The 12,857-nt window shown below is 38.5% G+C and overlaps 2 protein-coding genes across 2 annotated transcripts in view; one reads left to right on the forward strand and one right to left on the reverse strand.

Annotated features, from left to right (window-relative positions):
• LOC140160488 (SUZ RNA-binding domain-containing-like) overlaps positions 1–10,112 on the reverse strand; it is a 28,078-nt gene extending 17,966 nt beyond the window's left edge. Inside the window, exon 1 of the mRNA XM_072183724.1 lies at positions 9,987–10,112. Coding sequence (XP_072039825.1) covers positions 9,987–10,040 — 54 coding nt within the window. The 5' untranslated portion in view covers positions 10,041–10,112. The remainder of the gene's footprint in view (positions 1–9,986) is intronic.
• The window catches only part of LOC140160487 (tetratricopeptide repeat protein 36-like), a 29,725-nt gene continuing 26,939 nt past the window's right edge, over positions 10,072–12,857 (forward strand). Inside the window, 1 exon segment of the mRNA XM_072183722.1 lies at positions 10,072–10,266. Coding sequence (XP_072039823.1) covers positions 10,149–10,266 — 118 coding nt within the window. The 5' untranslated portion in view covers positions 10,072–10,148.

The following is a 12,857-nucleotide window of genomic DNA, read 5'->3' on the forward strand; positions in this document are numbered from 1 at the left end:
GGGGAAACAAGTAAAATACAGACTAGACAGTATGCAGGGGGACAAAAACATCAGACGTAGGCAGAAGAAGTAGGCAAAGTTCGATAGCCAAAAATTACCAGTTCCAAAGCCCACAGAAGTAAGTGCTGAGCCTGCAAAAACAACAAGGATCAATGGTAATACAAAACTGCACTAGAACAAGTGATGAAAATCAAGTGATGAAAATCACTGTGCATATAAACAGACACGCTAAACCAAACATCCAGAGAAGGCACAAAACAGGCAAAGTTCGATGGCCAAAAATTGCCAATTCCAGAGCCCACAAAAGTGTCAGGAAAACAGTACACTGGAAGTGATGAAAATCACTGTGTACATAGCAGTGAAACACTTAACAGACAAAAAAAACAACCGACGTTTCGAGCAGATAAACTGCTCTTCTTCAGGGACAGACAACAAAATATAAAGCAAACAACAAGAACTACATGCTGTAGTTTAAAAACAAATTCAAGTCAAAAATTGAAGGCAAGTTCAAATTGAAATAAGTAGCAAAATAAGACAGCAAACTCAGAGCAAAATAAGTTGTGTCTTCTCTCATTGAGAGCAAATTCACTACAAAGTTAGTAATGGCAAACAATATGTAAATAAGCACCACCACGGGACAATAGAGTATTGTCCTAATTGACAGGAAGTAAATGTCAAGTGGGGTCGCAATCAATAGAGGTTGTAGAGAATGAATAGATAGGATAAGTGGACAAATGTCACTCAAACTTTAATATTATGAGAAAAGTAATGCATATTAAATAAAGAACAAATAATGTTTATAGACCTACACAATACATGTATCAAGAAAAGTGAAAAATAAGCCAAAAATTGCTGGATAAAACACAAGACAATGAAGGTCTCAAATATTAAAGTGTAATATGCATACTGAAAAGAGGGGAGGTAGAAAAACAGAAAGTATGAAAGCATGTGGTCCATGCATGATAAAATTTAATTTCAGTGCATGTACAGATATAGGCCTGCGGATGAAAGTGATAAAGCCAAAAATCACTAAAACCAAAGCACAGTGAAATACCGTTGCAAATTGACATGAAATATGCCAAAATAGGTAGTGATACAGGGACTGCTAAAGCTGGAAAATATTAGCAAGCAAGGAGGCCTACAATAAGAAGGCCAAATGTGAATTGACACATCAAACAAATAGGCCTACATGTAGGTCCAGAAATAAATGCTAACAAGATCCATAGGCCTAAAGATACACTGGCATGTTAATCTTTAACATTCAAGCCAAGTGGTTGGGTTGTCTGAAGTTTAGAGATCCAGTCTTTCTCAAGTTTCTTTCGCATGAAAGTGTCAGTCTTAGGGGGTTTGTCAATACACATGACAGTAATGTGATTTGCAGAATGTCCTGGGAGGTTGAAATGTTTAGCTACTGGTGTATTTCTGTTAAGACGAGCATCAGCACAATGCTCAGTCAGTCTGGTTTCCAGGCTACGACCAGTCTCTCCCACATACTGTACTTGACAATTAGCACATGTGATGAGATAGATCACATTCTCACTCTGACAACTGAGGTGTTTGTGGATGACATGACTTTCACCTGTGGAAGAACTAGTGAAAGACGACCCTTTCTTGGTGTGTGCGACTGGTGAGCCACCACCCCATTTAGGTTTAGAGTGGATCTCATGCTTACATAAAGAACATGAGCCACATGCAATCGAGCCTCTAGGAGGAGGTTGGGCTGGAGGTAGGGATGAACGTACAATCATGTCCTTGATGTTAGCACTTCTCCGATAAGCTACCATGGGTAGGTTAGGAATTGCCTTCTTACATCTATCTGAAGAATGCAAGATACGCAAGTGTTTGTGAAGTATCTGAGAAAGTTTAGGAAGCGAAGGATGGTAAGTGATGACCAGTGGAATGCGTTCTGGATTATCAGAGTCTGGCGTCTTAGGCTCGAGAGCATCAGATCTAGGAATCTCTAGAGCTTTGTTGATTTGTCTGTTGATAACAGAACCAGGATAGCCTCTGGCCTTTAGAAAGCATTCAAGTTCAACTTTTCTCTTCTGAAGTGTCTCAGGGGAGGAGCAGATGCGGTTCAATCGGAAAGCCAAGCTGTACGGAAGACTAGACTTGGTATGCTTGGGATGACAGGAAGTCCAGTGAAGAAACTGATGTGAATCAGTGGGTTTAGAGTACAGGTCCGTGTGGAGAGTATCATCTCTGATGGATACCATTACATCTAGAAAGGGTATTTCCTTGGTAGAAGATTCAGAGGTAAACTTGATAGTTGGATGGAATGAATTGCAGAAGTTGACAAAGTGCTGAAGTTCATCCGGTCCATGTGTCCACAGAAAGAAAATATCATCGATATATCTCATCCACATGAGGGGTTTCTTGGGGATTGAAGAGAGTAGACGTTCTTCAAGACGACCCATGAAAAGACAGGCCATAGAGGGCGCCATTTTCGTTCCCATACTGGTCCCAAATATCTGCTTGTAGTTTGTGCTGTCAAATGTGAAATTATTGCAAGTAAGAACAATTTCCATGAGGTCACAGAAAGCATCAAGTTGGTCAGGAGAGTAAGTGGGTTCAAGAAAAGAACGACATGCATCTATACCCTCGTTTGCCGGGATATTAGTGTACAGGGCTGAAACATCCATAGTGCAAAGTATGGTGTTAGGCGCAAGGGGCCCATGTGCGTTAACGGCCTTTATCTTGCGAAGGAAATCCATGTCATCCTGAACATACGATGGCAAAGTGGAGACATGTGGTTTGAGATGGTGGTCAATGAAAAGAGAAACCTTCTCTGTGACGCTGCCATTGGCACTAACTATTGGACGACCAACTGGTATAGTGTCAAAATGTTTGTGGATCTTAGGTAGAGTATAAAATCTACCTGGTTTGGGACGTTTGGGTGTGAGCGCAACCTTGTAATCATGATCTATAAGGTCCACCTCCAAGGCTTTGTTAAGACCTTTACACACACGCTTTTCAAATTCAGGGGTAGGATCATGGTCAAGTTGTTGGTAGTGATCAGAGTTGTTGAGTTGTCTTAAACACTCGTGAACATAACTTTCCCTGTCTTGAATGACAACTGCAGAACCTTTATCAGCCTCCTTGATAACAATACTACGATTATTCTTGATATCATGAAGAGCCTTGTTCTCATCACGAGAGATGTTCCGATATGTTTTAGGCTTTATCCCTTGGATAATGTCTGCTTTAACCTCAGTGATATAAGCATCAAGAAATGGATCTTGACCAGCATTGGGTGTGAAAAGACTTTCCCGCTTCAAGAGGGGATGATTAAGAAGACTTTCATCAGTCGTAGGAGTGGTGTTAGTGTTCTCCTCATCGTCTCTGTGAAAGTGAACTTTAAGACGAAGTCCTGTACACTAATATCCCGGCAAACGAGGATATAGATACATGTCGTTCTTTTCTTGAACCCACTTACTCTCCTGACCAACTTGATGCTTTCTGTGACCTCATGGAAATTGTTCTTACTTGCAATAATTTCACATTTGACAGCACAAACTACAAGCAGATATTTGGGACCAGTATGGGAACGAAAATGGCGCCCTCTATGGCCTGTCTTTTCATGGGTCGTCTTGAAGAACGTCTACTCTCTTCAATCCCCAAGAAACCCCTCATGTGGATGAGATATATCGATGATATTTTCTTTCTGTGGACACATGGACCGGATGAACTTCAGCACTTTGTCAACTTCTGCAATTCATTCCATCCAACTATCAAGTTTACCTCTGAATCTTCTACCAAGGAAATACCCTTTCTAGATGTAATGGTATCCATCAGAGATGATACTCTCCACACGGACCTGTACTCTAAACCCACTGATTCACATCAGTTTCTTCACTGGACTTCCTGTCATCCCAAGCATACCAAGTCTAGTCTTCCGTACAGCTTGGCTTTCCGATTGAACCGCATCTGCTCCTCCCCTGAGACACTTCAGAAGAGAAAAGTTGAACTTGAATGCTTTCTAAAGGCCAGAGGCTATCCTGGTTCTGTTATCAACAGACAAATCAACAAAGCTCTAGAGATTCCTAGATCTGATGCTCTCGAGCCTAAGACGCCAGACTCTGATAATCCAGAACGCATTCCACTGGTCATCACTTACCATCCTTCGCTTCCTAAACTTTCTCAGATACTTCACAAACACTTGCGTATCTTGCATTCTTCAGATAGATGTAAGAAGGCAATTCCTAACCTACCCATGGTAGCTTATCGGAGAAGTGCTAACATCAAGGACATGATTGTACGTTCATCCCTACCTCCAGCCCAACCTCCTCCTAGAGGCTCGATTGCATGTGGCTCATGTTCTTTATGTAAGCATGAGATCCACTCTAAACCTAAATGGGGTGGTGGCTCACCAGTCGCACACACCAAGAAAGGGTCGTCTTTCACTAGTTCTTCCACAGGTGAAAGTCATGTCATCCACAAACACCTCAGTTGTCAGAGTGAGAATGTGATCTATCTCATCACATGTGCTAATTGTCAAGTACAGTATGTGGGAGAGACTGGTCGTAGCCTGGAAACCAGACTGACTGAGCATTGTGCTGATGCTCGTCTTAACAGAAATACACCAGTAGCTAAACATTTCAACCTCCCAGGACATTCTGCAAATCACATTACTGTCATGTGTATTGACAAACCCCCTAAGACTGACACTTTCATGCGAAAGAAACTTGAGAAAGACTGGATCTCTAAACTTCAGACAACCCAACCACTTGGCTTGAATGTTAAAGATTAACATGCCAGTGTATCTTTAGGCCTATGGATCTTGTTAGCATTTATTTCTGGACCTACATGTAGGCCTATTTGTTTGATGTGTCAATTCACATTTGGCCTTCTTATTGTAGGCCTCCTTGCTTGCTAATATTTTCCAGCTTTTAGCAGTCCCTGTATCACTACCTATTTTGGCATATTTCATGTCAATTTGCAACGGTATTTCACTGTGCTTTGGTTTTAGTGATTTTTGGCTTTATCACTTTCATCCGCAGGCCTATATCTGTACATGCACTGAAATTAAATTTTATCATGCATGGACCACATGCTTTCATACTTTCTGTTTTTCTACCTCCCCCTCTTTTCAGTATGCATATTACACTTTAATATTTGAGACCTTCATTGTCTTGTGTTTTATCCAGCAATTTTTGGCTTATTTTTCACTTTTCTTGATACATGTATTGTGTAGGTCTATAAACATTATTTGTTCTTTATTTAATATGCATTACTTTTCTCATAATATTAAAGTTTGAGTGACATTTGTCCACTTATCCTATCTATTCATTCTCTACAACCTCTATTGATTGCGACCCCACTTGACATTTACTTCCTGTCAATTAGGACAATACTCTATTGTCCCGTGGTGGTGCTTATTTACATATTGTTTGCCATTACTAACTTTGTAGTGAATTTGCTCTCAATGAGAGAAGACACAACTTATTTTGCTCTGAGTTTGCTGTCTTATTTTGCTACTTATTTCAATTTGAACTTGCCTTCAATTTTTGACTTGAATTTGTTTTTAAACTACAGCATGTAGTTCTTGTTGTTTGCTTTATATTTTGTTGTCTGTCCCTGAAGAAGAGCAGTTTATCTGCTCGAAACGTCGGTTGTTTTTTGTCTGTTAAGTGTTTCACTGCTATGTACACAGTGATTTTCATCACTTCCAGTGTACTGTTTTCCTGACACTTTTGTGGGCTCTGGAATTGGCAATTTTTGGCCATCGAACTTTGCCTGTTTTGTGCCTTCTCTGGATGTTTGGTTTAGCGTGTCTGTTTATATGCACAGTGATTTTCATCACTTGATTTTCATCACTTGTTCTAGTGCAGTTTTGTATTACCATTGATCCTTGTTGTTTTTGCAGGCTCAGCACTTACTTCTGTGGGCTTTGGAACTGGTAATTTTTGGCTATCGAACTTTGCCTACTTCTTCTGCCTACGTCTGATGTTTTGTCCCCCTGCATACTGTCTAGTCTGTATTTTACTTGTTTCCCCACATCAAGTTGGTGTACCTTGCTTTTTTTCTTTCCAACAAAACAAGGTCAATTCCTGGAGACATATCGCGAAAACACGTTTTTGCGGTAGTTGTATTTTAACCGAGTAAATATTACAAAATAACCAAATAATTAGATGATTAAAGTAAAGCATGTTATTAGGTAGTAATTGTAGTTCTTTATGAGAAAGTCGGCCGATCGCGGCAAGTCGTCTTTTACCCAGTAATTTGACTAGACTTTGGTAGGTTTTGGGTGCCGAATTCGGCATACTTTAATTTCGTTTGCGCCAGTACTGAAAATACATTTCCGGGTGTTTCTGAAGTTTCGTACATTTGGACCCACAAGAATCGATTTGGGACCCGCAAATTTCAACTAAATGGGATCTGAATGGGTCCAGCATAAAAAAGTGGACCCGGTTATTTGAGAGCAAACTGTGAACCCTGTATGGGACGCTTATTTAGTGTTGCGCCCCCTTGTAACGGCCGTCGTTATGAACGCGTTGTTTTTACATTCTTCGCGTTACAAAATAAGAAATGCGCGTCATGAAATGTGTTCTATTTCAATCATGATGATAAACAAGGATTACGAAAAGTCACCCTGATGAATTTTTATTGGGAAAAAATGCTTTATTGGCCGAGCAGGCGCCTGCAAAGTCTAGAAATTGTATCCAAAAATCTTCAAAAAGGCTCAAAAATGGGTTTTAAAGTTTAAAATAGGCATTGTTAATCTGCATGAAGCCGTTTTGCTGCATATTCAGTAGGCCTATGCAAAAAGATCATGATTGTTACAACTGAAACGGGGGGAATGGGTGTTTGTACTTCACCCTCATTAACAAGTGCTTTCCAAAACAAAATGGCAAGGCAGATAATCTAAAAATGAAATTAAACTTGGTTCAAAGACGTGCTTAAATTGTTGTCTGTCATCAGTTTTAGTGAGTTTTGTGCAAACTCTCGCATATTGGAGGAAAAGTCGAAATATGCGATTTTCCGCATTTCGCACTGATCTTTAAAACAACATTTCTCTTGAACGAAATGTCGCAGAGACATGAAATTTTCGGTGTTGAGCTACAAATTTTCTCTAATTTAATTAATAAGTGACAAATGTGGATTTTGAAAACTTTTAAATCCTTATAAGGGGTGGTGCAATAATTATGTGTACCCCGGGGTGAATTATAGGGGTGGCAAAGATTTTTGGCAGGCCAAAAGGGGGCAAGCATTTTTGGCAGGTCGAAAGGGGGGTCAAGCGATTTTTGGCAGGTCGAAAGGGGGGGGCAAGCAATTTTGGCACAGATATTTTGGGCACCGTTTCTATATTACGCCCTAAAAGGCGTAGGAAAATGTTACGAACACGCTCAAATATGCAAAATTTCCTGCTCACTGCGCTTGCATTATATGTTAATACAATTTAAGGTTTTAAATTTGGGTTCCCCAAAATCTTGCATGTGTAAGGGGGGGGGCAAAGATTTTTGGCACGCCAAAAGGGGGGGCAAAGGTTTTTGGCACGCCCGAAAGGGGGGCAAAGGTTTTTGGCACGGCCAAAGGGGGGAAGCAATTTTGGCAGACCATTTTGAGAATTCACCCCGGGGTCAGGGCTGTCAACTTTTGGAATTGCTTGGCGTGAGACAGAGGCCTATCGTGATTTGCCGACTCCAATGTTCATTTTGAACCATGATTATTTGAGCTACGGTAGCCGAGAATGTGAAAAGCGGGGGGTAGGAACAACAAATTATTCATGATGATGCGTGAGATTTTACTCATTTTTCATCATTTGTGTGAGGTTTACTACCTAGGCGTGAGATTATATTACCTTGGCGTGAGACCGTGAGAAAGTGACCCAATGCGTGAGACTCACGGCCAATGCGTGAGAGTTGACAGCCCTGCCGGGGGTACACATAATTATTGCACCACCCCTAAGGGGGCGCAACACTAAATCACTACGCATTTTATGTAAGAACGAAATTCGGCTAATATAGTCCATAGTGAGTATGAGATTGTAGCGACCATATCTACCGACATGTTCACTTTAAATCACTCGATATCAGCTCATATGAATTCGACAAGTGTCGTCAATGATAACATGCAGAAAAAACCGGACATTTTATCTCAAAAGCAATTCTCTGTGGCGGATGAAGACAACTTCCGAGTTTGAAATGTGAGTGGTGAATTTAGTATATTTTTAGGCCATATTTTTTGCACCGCGAAATAGCGAAAAAAAGTCAACGGTCATCGATATACATGATATATGCCGACAAAAGTTTTGGAATCTACAGAAACGGAGCTTTAATTTAATACCAAATTTATTTTGCCAAGTATTGCAGGGACGCCAGGAATGGCGGAGTGTGATCGGAAATTAGGTAACATTTGGCCAAAAATTAAAATTGTTATAAATTTGTGCATATTGTGCATAATAATTATCTCAAAACATCATATTTTACTAATCCAAAAGAAAAAGTACAATTTTGCCAGTCGTTCTCATGTAAACGGGTTCCGTAAAGTTAGGTCAACAAAATTACACTGTGAGGGACGGACATCACAGTACAAATATAAAAATAAAGCTTTAAATAACATGATGAGTTCCTGTAGCTTATTTTGTTTTGCAAATTAACAGCAATACAATTTACTATCAATAATACAATTTAGATGAATAAAAAATGTGTCCCTGTTAAGGAAGGAGGGTCGTTGAAGTTGATGTTATCAAATTTTGTCCGTCCCTCACAAAATTAATCGTAAAAAGTTTTTTCTCGTAAAAGTTCTTGAATAAATTACAATGACACATACCCCATCTATTGACATTGATGCCCAGGTATCCTGATATAAAGTTACAAAAATTAGAAACATTTCATTCCAGAGTTACGCAAGCTTAATTACACAAAGTGTGAGGGACGGACATGCTTTTTGTACCAAATTGAAAGAAAACCAGCATGTCCGTCCCTCACACCCAAGTTGTCCGTCCCTCACAATCACTTGCTGTGGTAATTTACACACACTAAAAATTATCAAAGCATTATTTTATTAGTTAAAATAATACTTTAAGAGGCCAAGGGACAGATTTTGAGGCAATTTGAAAAAATTCCACTAATTTCAAAATGGCGTCACATTTTGTCCGTCCCTCACACAGAAAATGTCCGTCCCTAACGTTAAGATTATGTTCCGTTTCAAGAACCACTCAAAGTAAATTTCAGCTGTTTCTTGTATTGATATGATGGAGACAACATTCAAATTACATATTATATGTTACAAGTGTAATTCAGACCAAAAGTTTCAATAGAAAAAAGAAAGATGTAACTATTGCCATGGTTTATCAAATCTATTGATTTCCGTCCCTCACAAGCCAAAATGCGACATTATGACAAAAGTACATGTAACACCTTTAATTCATTTGTCATAGATATTCACTTTATTAAAGAGTCAAATATCCATTCAAGTTTAATTGAATGAAAGTACTCCTTAACTTCTCAGTGCATCTATTTATCTATTGATTTCCGTCCCTCACGTGAGGGACGGATTCCGATCACACTCGGCGCTCGAAGTAGGCCAAAATCACACGTTATCCAGTGGGACGCTTATTTATACTAAAATGCAGCAAACCTTTTACGAGCGCGACTACCGTGATGTTGCAAATTCGGCGCTAACAACGCGTACGGCGCACAGTTCATTCATAAATGTCCACTCAGCAACAATATATCGCCTAGCAGCCAATCAGAGACAAGTGCGTGCAACGCAGTATATACGTGATGTATCCTTACAATACGCGCTCGTCTAAGGTTTTCTGCATTTTAGTATAGTGTTGCGCCCCCTTAATACTGCCCGGTACTGGTCATGCTGGTAGCCCGCTGGTAGTCGAATTCTGCAACCGCTGATGTTGACTGACACAAGAAGACCACCAGTACAGAATTTACCTCTTTTTGTGGTCTTTTGGAACATCTACAAAAATACACGGATTAAAAACTCTTCAAAGAATATATTTATCATAAAAATATGATTAAGCTTACCCCACTATCAACCATATCTTCCCAACTATCCCAAACGTCTCCGTCGTCTGCCATTGTTGTTTGGGGTTAAATCTAGAGGTCAAAGGTGAGAGGTTATGTTGTTATATTCGTCATCTTCGTGAAAAGCAGGCATGCCTGGTGAAAATTGAACTTTATCGACTCATGAAAATGTCATCACACCAGAAAGACAAGGCTATTTTGAATGCTATTTTCAACCCTCTGTTACCAGCAGGCGCTGAAGTACCAGATGACGATGAAGAAGAGCAAATGCAAGATGGTGGTAAGATTAAAATAACTTTTAATATAAAAGTTAAGCAGTAAGCTTACTCAGGTCTAGTCGGGATTATGCACTTTCAGTTTCTCACGCGTTTGAACGGGAATTGGATTGCGTACTTTTTCGATGTCTAGTGAGCAAATTTCTTCAATATTTTGAGAAAATGATGTCAAATTTTCTATTCTATATTGTTTGGTAATAATGTCTTTTGCCAATAGTATGTTTAAAGTTGTAATTTTGTGTTTTTGATCGCAAAGATCGGATATTTTCGTTCCCGATTCGAATTCTGAACCCTTCGCAAGGGGTGCCGATTTCGGCAGAACTTTGACGATAATTTTGCCTTTTGGACACTAAAATGCATTCGATCCTTAATTTTGTTTCAACCGAGTCTTAAATTAGCAAGCACAATAAGGTTGGTACCACTTTTATATACATTGATAAAATTTTAAAGATTTTTTTTCAAGTTTCTAACCGGCGCAAATCGTTAAGTGTGTATTTCCCATTGACATCCAAAATGGGAAATACGAGTCTGATGGACATAGGAACGGCGTCCATGAGACTCAGCGAGTCTAACTCAGGTCTCAGCTGAGCTCACATGGCTCAGCGGTAACTGGACATTTCATCAGAGAAAATAAAGGTAGAGAAGCGACACTCCGTACAATTAACGTGCAGACGGCCTATACCGATGTGAGGACAGAAAATGTGACTCTCCTGCTAGTCTCGGGCGCGGGCCAGACTGTATGCGTATGAACAAAAACATAATTAACTGGTTGTGTAGGAGACTAGCAGGAGAGTCACATTTTTCTGTCCTCTGCTGTCCTCCGGAGTGTCGCGGTCCTGATTTCATCCCCTCGCATTTTCATCCCCTGGACATTTCATCCCCTCGCATTTTCATCCCCTGGACATTTCATCCCCTCATGTTAAAACGCTATTGTAGCGTTATTTGAGCGTGACAGTAAAAAGATTGCATGAATATAATAATTGTTTAGGATCTTTAGAAGGAAATAATATAAGGAAATTAATCTTTATTTAAAATTAGTCTTATTTATCCAATGTATGCACTGTGTTCTGTATGAGCTATCACCAGCTGATCACGCGTAAAAATCGATCGATGTTGAATGGCAATAGTGCAATGAATTTACCTATTGAACAGTGCGTGTAGGCCCCCTACACGGATGATTCTAATTCAGTATTACGCCTAGTATTATTATTAAAAGTATTATTATTTTGTTATTTTACCGGGTAGGCCTATCGTTATCATTATATTATTATTAATATTTTTATTATTATTATTTATATTATTAATTTATTATACTTTGTTTTTTGTTGTTGTTGATATTAGCCTGGACTATTTAAGTTAAAGTATATTTCTTCTCTTTCTTCCTGTTATTTATGTATTTATTGTGTATTGTTTATGTATCTATAGGCTATTTATTTATTTATAATTATTATAATTTATGTATTTATTATTCATTTTGTTTGTTTATTTATTTATTATTATTTACTTAGTTGTTCATCTAACAAAATTAGTACATTTTTATGGGAACCATGTATCTGTTATGTGGATAGTATGTTATAGGTCATGTGTCATATGGTGGGGCACATTTGCGTTACAAGCACTGATTTTGATCATTTGTCTTCCTTTTCACTAAAATTGATACATATCTAAAACTATACATCTCACACCAGCAAAACTATACATTTTGGAAAGCTTATGTTCCAAGGAATCCAACTATGCAAAATTGAAGTTGGTATACAGGGTGCGTAAGAAAATATATAGGGTGATATCATGAAAAAATTTAATTTTACTAGTAAATTGATTATTTATTGCATTTGCTACTGATATGGAATACCTCAAATGAAATCTAATTTTGTGACAGGCCACACTATGAGCTTTAATAAAATGTATACTTTTGCTATGTTATGATTGACCAAAGTGGTGATACAGGGTGCGGAAATATACGCAACTTCATGCACAAAATGTTGATTACATTTTTGAAAATATTTTCTTTAGAGTGTATCCTACATTTATTTTAACTGCATATTTAGATTCCTGGGGTAAAAAAAAAAACAAAAATGTATACTTTTCCTATTTTAGGGTGTATAATTCTCAAGATACAACAATTGAGAGCCAAAACGCATGTTGTGACTGAAAATTTTGGCATTTGTGTGTAAGTGAATAGGAAAAAGTTATGGTTCTTGCGACTTGCAGTTCTCAGTGAATACTTGTAAACACGATTAGATAAAATTAATAGCTGAATATGAATAATGAATAAACAAGCTTTCATTTGAGGTATGATTTTCATGTATAGCACACAATTTGACAATGATATAATTAAAATTCAAAAAGATATCATGTCTTCAAAGCATTTGCCATAGAGATTGTACATATTCCTCTACCACATATCCTCTACCACATATCCACCAGGTTTACCTTCGTTAACATTTTAATATTTTGCACTAATTAAACAAATTTGAATTCCAAATTGAGAAACATATTTGAAAATTAGAATAATCAAGCTGTATAATAAGCCCAAACTTGATGCAATTGGACCAAGAATAGCTTTGTGACAACAAGTTAAATCAGAAAGGGGAGA

Source organism: Amphiura filiformis, chromosome 9, assembly GCF_039555335.1.
Source record: "Amphiura filiformis chromosome 9, Afil_fr2py, whole genome shotgun sequence".
Lineage (NCBI taxonomy): Eukaryota > Metazoa > Echinodermata > Ophiuroidea > Amphilepidida > Amphiuridae > Amphiura > Amphiura filiformis.